The 7,715-nt window shown below is 37.1% G+C and overlaps 1 protein-coding gene and 1 non-coding gene across 2 annotated transcripts; one reads left to right on the plus strand and one right to left on the minus strand.

The window, feature by feature from the left end:
* Positions 1-1,474: 1,474 nt before the first annotated feature.
* On the plus strand, positions 1,475-6,817 carry LOC140006864 (uncharacterized). Its single transcript, XM_072049532.1, has 5 exons — positions 1,475-1,714; positions 2,468-3,022; positions 3,137-5,554; positions 5,739-5,773; positions 6,172-6,817. Exons 1-5 carry the CDS (start codon positions 1,475-1,477, stop codon positions 6,815-6,817), a joined length of 3,894 nt encoding a protein of 1,297 aa, XP_071905633.1.
* On the minus strand, positions 2,012-2,118 carry LOC113719578 (small nucleolar RNA R71). The gene has a single exon (XR_003454924.1). It is a non-coding gene; the product is annotated as a small nucleolar RNA R71 (small nucleolar RNA).
* Positions 6,818-7,715: the final 898 nt, after the last annotated feature.

The following is a 7,715-nucleotide window of genomic DNA, read 5'->3' on the forward strand; positions in this document are numbered from 1 at the left end:
CCTCGTCTGTACTTCTGGCGGAGTATATCCGAGGTCAGGACGATCCGACCTCGGATCCATCATGGGAAGGCCTCGGATCCTATAATCCGAGCTCGGATCCATTATCACTCCTCGGATCCGAGGCTCGGATCTGTCTCTCTCCTCAGCAAGTGGCACAGCCGTTTTTCTTTACCTTTCTCACAACTTTTACAGCTATTTTGAGGGACAGAAATCGGTGGCACATGCTTCTGCAATAAAAGAGAAGACCAAATGAGTGTGGACAAAAGGAACATCATATCTTTGACTTCTTTTTACAAAATCTAAGTGGAGGAAATTATGAAGTGAGAGGAATGGAATTTCTACCACCTTTTATGCAGAAACACAAGGGAGAAGCAAGGATAACCATACGTAGCTAGTTTTCCTTCTTGCAACAAGTTTTCTCTCTAGTTAGGAGTACTTGGAGAAGCATTTTTTGGAGAGTTTTCACTTGTAATCATATTGTGCAAGAACATAGCAGGAATTGGAGAGCTTCACCTTCAATTGGCTAAGCTTTCTTTTATCTTTCTTATACTTGTACTTTATGATGTTTTGTATTAATAAACTTGTGAATTTGATTGTTAAATCATTCATGAGTAGCTAAACTCCTTCATCTAGGGAGTAGATGAAACTTATGGCTAAATAATACTAATTGAATGTGATTTACACTTGTTATATCTTGAGTTAACTTGTCTACTTGTGTAGCTGTGATTTCTTGTTATTGTTTGATCACCAATAACTTGTTTACAGTTGTTATTGTTCAATGAGAATTGGTAATAACAATGGAAACACATGAGTAGAGCTTGAGTTGTATGTTCATGAAAATAGAAATACACTTAAGTGGATTACTTAGTATTTCATGAACTAAAACAGAGTTGTAGTAGTATTTCACCATGGAAATAGGGAAATCTATATTGCTCTAAGCCATTTCATCATGGAAATGAGACTTGGTAATCTTGGAAATAAATCTCTGGTTAAGCAAGAATAATAGCAATAAGTAAATCCATTTATTTGTGTAGTTTATGCCATAAGTGGAATCTACATCCCTAGAATCTTCATTAAGTGAAATTTCTCTATTTGCATTCAGCATTTGTTAAACTAGATTTGTACATCAGATTTGTAGATTACAGCATTAGATTTTCTCTGCTCAAAATTAATGGTAAGTCTAAATAATAGAGAGAACAGGGGCTTAGTAATTGTTTAAATTGCTCCTCGTGGGATCGACCCGATACACATCTTGTACTAAAATTTCGACCTGTATACTTGCAGTCCAACGGGTGTAAAATCGGAATTAAACTTGCATTGATACAATAAGAACCCGTCAAGTTTTTGGCGCCGTTGCCGGGGAGCGGCAATATTAGGGTCTAGTCATCTCTATTAATTTAGACATTTTCATTTGTTTTTATCCAAGTTGTTGAATTAAAACTACAAAAATTTCTCTTATTTTTATTTGTAGTGCATGCACCGATCAAATAGAGAAGTTGCACATTTTGATCCTGAAATTGAAAGAACATTGCGGAGACAAAGGAGGAATACACTGCATCAAGAGGAACAAGAGGTTTGGCAGCCAATAGAAGATATCTTGATAGAATTACCATTTGAAGAAGAAATGGCGGAAAATGACCTAAATAGGCGAGTTCTGCGAGATTTTACTATACCGGGAACACAAGGTTCACAAACGAGCATAGCAAGGCCTGCGGTAAATGCTAACAACTTTGAGATTAAACCTTCACTTATCCAAATGGTTCAACAATCTCAATTTGGAGGTAATGCAGTAGAAGATCCTAATACACACTTAGCTACATTCTTGGAAATTTGTGATACAATTAAAATGAATGGAGTTAGTGATGATGCTATAAGGCTAAGATTGTTCCCATTTTCATTGAGAGATAAGGCCAAACTTTGGCTACACTCTCATGCTCCCAATACTTTCACTGGATGGGATGAATTATCAAGAGCATTCTTAAATAAGTACTTTCCACCAGGTAAGACTGCTAAGCTTAGAATGGATATCACTAGTTTTAGCCAATTAGAAGGTGAATCATTATATGAGGCATGGGAAAGGTTTAGAGATCTGCTTCGGAAATGTCCACATCATGGACTGCCGGAGTGGTTAATCATACAAACCTTCTATAATGGTTTAGTTTTTTCTACTAAAACTATGATCGATGCAGCTGCAGGTGGAGCTTTAATGGGTAAAACACCCCAAGAAGCTCATAATTTGATAGAAGAAATGGCAGCAAATAACTACCAATGGGCCAATGAGAGAGGTAATGCAAGACGTCACGCAGGTATGATAGAAATGGACACTCTTAATATGCTGAGTGCTCAAATGAATAATGTGATGAAATTGCTAAGTAGACAAGGTCCAAGCTCATCTAATGCACATGTAGCATGCTGTTCTGTATGTGGAGGTGAACATGATACTAATGAGTGTGTTGATTCTGAACAGGTACAATTCGTCAATAATTACAATCGTAATGCTCAAAATAACCCCTACTCGAATACTTACAATCCGGGGTGGAGAAATCATCCAAACTTTGGATGGAAGGATCAAGGAAATCAACCAAGGCCAACCAATCCACCGGGATTTCAATCAAGGCAACAACAAGCTGAAACTAAATCTGGTTGGGAGATGGCAGTGGAAAAGCTTGCAAAAGTTACCTCGGACAGATTTGAGCGAGTAGAAGGAAGGTTGGACCAACTCACTACAATGTACAGGAATGTAGAGGTCCAAATTGGTCAAATTGCTAGTTCTTTGAATAATCGAAATCAAGGAGAATTACCTAGCAAAACAGAGGTCAATCCTAAGGAGCATGTGAAAGCCATTACTCTTCGTAGTGGTAGACAATTAGAAGATCCTCCAGTGAAGGAAGTTGAGAAGGATGAGAATGAAAAACAAGAAGAAAAGCAGTGGAACCAAGAGGCGATTGTGGAGGAAAATAGTCGGGAGAATCCAAGAGAAAAGCAACCATCATCTTCCACTACCATTCCAATACCCCCTGCGGTTCCATTCCCACAAAGATTAAAGCAAAATAAGTTTGATAAAGATTTTGAAAAATTTGTTAAACTTTTCAAACAATTGCACATTAACATTCCTTTTGCCGATGCTATTTTGCAGATTCCGTCTTATGCGAAATTTCTCAAGGAAATCATGACTAGAAAAAGAAAGTTGGAAGACTGCGAAACAATAGCATTAACGGAGGAATGTAGTGCAATTATTCAAAATAAGCTACCACCGAAGTTGAAGGATCCAGGGAGTTTTTCTATACCTTGCACCATAGGTAACGTTGATTTTTCTAAAGCATTGTGTGATCTTGGTGCTAGTGTATCATTAATACCTTTAACGGTGGCTAGACAATTGGGTTTGCATGAGCTTAAACGCACAAATATTACTTTGCAACTAGCGGATCGGTCTATTAGATATCCAGTGGGAGTGTTGGAGAATGTATTGATAAAAGTTCAAAAATTTATCATTCCAGTGGATTTTGTGGTATTAGATATGGAAGAAGATATATCTATGCCAATTATTCTAGGTAGACCATTTCTAGCTACTGCAGGTACTATTATTGATGTAAAAAATGGCAAGCTTAAGTTTCAAGTAGGTGAAGAAGAAGTAGAATTTAATTTGAATGAAATGGAAAAATACCCTTCTTTTACCGATCATGCTTATTCTATTGGCACAATTGATAAACTAACCCAAGAGATGAGTCAAGTCAACCTTGACTTAGATCCTCTTGAGCATTGTTTAATGAGTTTAGGTAAGCAAGAAGATGTTTGTGAAGAAATTGAAGAATTGGCCAAGTACTTGGATTTTCAAGCACCTTATAAAAGGGGTAATTTGTATGAAAGTCTTGGCCAAGGAAAAGGGTTTTCACAACCTTCAGAAATTGAACCTCCAAGGTTAGAGCTCAAGCCACTTCCGACTCATCTAAGGTATGAATTTCTTGGAGAAAATAAAACTTTACCTGTAATTGTTAGTGCTGACCTTGATGATGAACAGTGTGCAAAGTTGCTAAGAGTTCTAAGAAGGTGTAAGAAGGCAATTGGATGGACAATTTCAGACATTAAAGGTATAAGTCCTTCTATATGCATGCATCGAATTTTATTGGAGGACAATTGCAAACCAGTGGTGGAAACACAAAGAAGACTCAATCCAAACATGAAAGAGGTGGTAAGAAATGAAATTCTTAAATGGCTTGACGCAGGTATAGTTTTTCCTATCTCCGATAGTGTTTGGATTAGTCCAATTCATGTGGTACCAAAGAAGGGTGGAATGACTACAATCGTGGGTAAAAATGATGAATTAATTCCATCTAGACTTGTGGTAGGGTGGAGAGTGTGTATTGATTATCGTAAGTTAAATACGGTAACAAGAAAAGATCATTTTCCCCTACCATTTCTTGATCAATTATTGGAGCGAATAGCTGGATATGAATTTTACTGTTTTCTTGATGGTTTTTCAGGATATAATCAAATAGCTATAGCTCCAGAGGATCAAGAAAAGACCACATTTACATGTCCTTATGGCACTTTTGCCTTTAGAAGAATGCCATTTGGTTTATGCAATGCTCCTGCAACTTTTCAACGATGCATGATGGCTATTTTTTCTGATTATATTGAGAAAATTATGGAGATATTTATGGATGATTTTTCTGTGTATGGTTCATCTTTTGATCAGTGTCTTCATAATTTGGAATTAATTTTGCAGAGATGCGAGGAAACAAATCTTGTACTGAATTGGGAGAAATGTCATTTTATGGTAAAAGAAGGAATTGTCTTAGGACACAAGATTTCCTCCAAGGGAATTGAGGTGGATCAAGCCAAAATAGAAGTCATCGAAAAATTGCCACCCCCAAGCAATGTCAAGGGGATAAGGAGTTTTTTAGGACATGCTGGCTTTTATAGACGTTTTATTAAAGATTTTTCTAAAATAGTAAAGCCATTATGTGATTTATTATGTAAAGATTCTCCTTTTCAATTTGATGACAATTGTTTGGTTGCATTTGAAAGGTTGAAGAAGGAATTGATTTCTGCCCCAATTATAACTTCACCAGATTGGTCAATACCATTTGAATTGATGTGTGATGCAAGTGATTATGCAGTTGGAGCAGTTTTGGGACAAAAGAAAGAAGGACGATTGCACGTCATTTACTATGCTAGCAAGTTGCTAAATGAGGCTCAACTCAATTATGCAACGACAGAAAAAGAGCTATTGGCAGTGATATTTGCTTTGGACAAATTTAGATCCTATTTAGTAGGATCTAAAGTCATTATATATACGGACCATTCAGCTCTTAAATATTTGCTGCATAAGAAGGATGCAAAACCTAGACTAATTCGGTGGATTCTTTTATTGCAGGAATTTGATGTGGAGATAAAAGACAAAAAGGGATCGGAGAATCTAGTTGCAGATCATTTATCACGTTTGGAATATATCCCAATCAAAGATCAGGTTCCAATTCAAGAGAATTTTCCGGATGAGTTTGTCCTAGCACTTAGAAATTCTCCATGGTATGCAGATTTTGCTAACTACTTGGTCAGTGGAGAGATTCAAAAGGGATTTAATTATCATCAAAAGAAGAAATTCTTACATGACGTAAAAAGTTACTTTTGGGAGGAACCATTGCTATACAGACATTGTGCCGATGGTATGATACGTAGATGTATTCCTGAAGATGAGGTACATAATGTTTTATATCATTGTCATAACCTTGAAACAGGTGGTCATTTCAGTACTTCAAAGACTGTGGCAAAGGTATGGCAATCAGGATTTTATTGGCCAACTATGTACCAAGATGCTAGGGAATATGTTAAAAATTGTGATGCATGCCAAAGAACTGGAAATATATCTCGAAAGAATGAAATGCCCCTGACTACGTTCTTGGAAGTTGAGTTATTTGATGTATGGGGTATTGATTTTATGGGACCATTTCCTAGTTCTTTTAATAATAAGTACATCTTAGTAGCAGTGGATTATGTTTCTAAATGGGTTGAAGCAATCGCTTCACCTACTAATGACTCTAAAATTGTACTTAGATTCCTTAAAAAGAATATTTTCAGTAGATTTGGTATACCCAAGGCCATAGTAAGTGATGAAGGGAAACATTTTTGTAACAGACAATTGGATTCCTTATTGTTTAAATATGGTTGTAGGCACAAGACATCACTTCCATATCATCCTCAAGCCAATGGACAAGCAGAGCTAGCTAATAGAGAGATAAAGCTCATTTTGGAGAAAACTGTGAATAAATCACGCAAGAATTGGGCTACAAAGCTAGATGATACACTATGGGCTTACCGAACGGCATTTAAGACACCCCTAGGGATGTCACCGTATCGTTTAGTCTATGGGAAAGCTTGTCACCTACCTGTGGAGATTGAGCACAAAGCTTATTGGGCAATTAAATCTATTAACATGGATTGTAATTTTGCAGGAGAAAAGCGATTACTTGAGCTAAGTGAATTGGAGGAACACCGACTACATGCATATGAAAATGCCAAAATTTATAAAGAAAAGATCAAATATTGGCATGACAAGCATATTATTCCTAAAAAATTTCTGGTAGGGCAAAAGGTACTCTTGTTCAATTCACGCCTGAGGTTATTTCCAGGAAAATTGAAGTCAAGGTGGTCGGGACCATTTGAAGTAACTCAAGTATTTCCTTATGGAGCAGTGGAAATAAAAGGAGAAAATGGTTCTCCATTTAAAGTAAATGGGCAAAGATTGAAGCCCTATTTGGCCGGAGAAAAGGTTCCTAAAGGAGTAAATTACTCCTTAGGAAATGCAATGGAGAATTAAAGAAGTTATAGGAAAGTCGAGCCAACGACTATAAACAAAAGCGCTTGTTGGGAGGCAACCTAATAATAATAATGTATTTGTGTGTTTTTATGTGTTTCTTACATTTTGGTGTAAGTTAATTGACTAATTAGATGTATTTCACTTGTTTATAGGAGATACGGGAGTTTTATCATCCATCTTGGAGGTGCACTTGAAGATCATGTTGGCAGGGAGTTTTCTTACCAAATTGTGTTTTAAGTGTTTAAAATTTCTATGCCTATACATACATTGTGCATTTCAAGTGAGTTTTGGTGATATCATGGTTATAAAGGTTCATGGATTCATTTGATGTGTATTTAATGCTCAGAAATGCCATTTTGATGTAAAAATGCAAAAATGATCAAAGAACCTCACCCCTCGATTTTCAATGTAAATGTGTTTGTTGTGTTTTGAGAGGATGGATATTGTGTTTAAGGTATATTGCATGTGCGTGGGAGGTTAGAATTGATAAAAGTTTGTCCAATGTGTGTTTTGGAATTGGCCGGAAAAGGGAGAAAAAGTTTGAAAAATTGCAGTTTCTGCAATTAGTGCAGAGAAGTCAGGATCCGAGCTCGGATCCTAAAATCCCAGACAGATCCGACCGCGGATCCATAGATCCGAGCTCGGATCTTTTCCAACCCAGATAAATCCGAGGGCTCGTCTGTGTTTCTGTTGAGGCTGATCCGAGCCATGTAGGATCCGAGGCCTTCCAGAAAGGATCCGACCTCGGATCTCTTCGCGATAAGAAAGGAAACGAGGCCTCGGTTCCTCATTTTTTCCAGATTTCTCTTCTCTCTCTCTTCGAAACCCTATCCCCTTTCCTCCAATCTTCCATTTCATCCATAAAATTCCCAATTTTTCACAATAAAACCTTCCCTAA

This window comes from Coffea arabica, chromosome 5e, assembly GCF_036785885.1.
Source record: "Coffea arabica cultivar ET-39 chromosome 5e, Coffea Arabica ET-39 HiFi, whole genome shotgun sequence".
Taxonomy (NCBI): domain Eukaryota; kingdom Viridiplantae; phylum Streptophyta; class Magnoliopsida; order Gentianales; family Rubiaceae; genus Coffea; species Coffea arabica.

Coding starts and splice junctions, on each gene's coding strand:
- LOC140006864 (XM_072049532.1), top strand. CDS start 1,475: ATGCACCGATCAAATAGAGAAGTTGCACATTTTGATCCTGAAATTGAA. Junction 3,023..3,136: donor CCATTCCAATACCCCCTGCG/GTTCCATTCCCA, acceptor GCTATTTTGCAG/ATTCCGTCTTATGCGAAATT. Junction 5,774..6,171: donor CTTCAAAGACTGTGGCAAAG/GTATGGCAATCA, acceptor ATATGGTTGTAG/GCACAAGACATCACTTCCAT.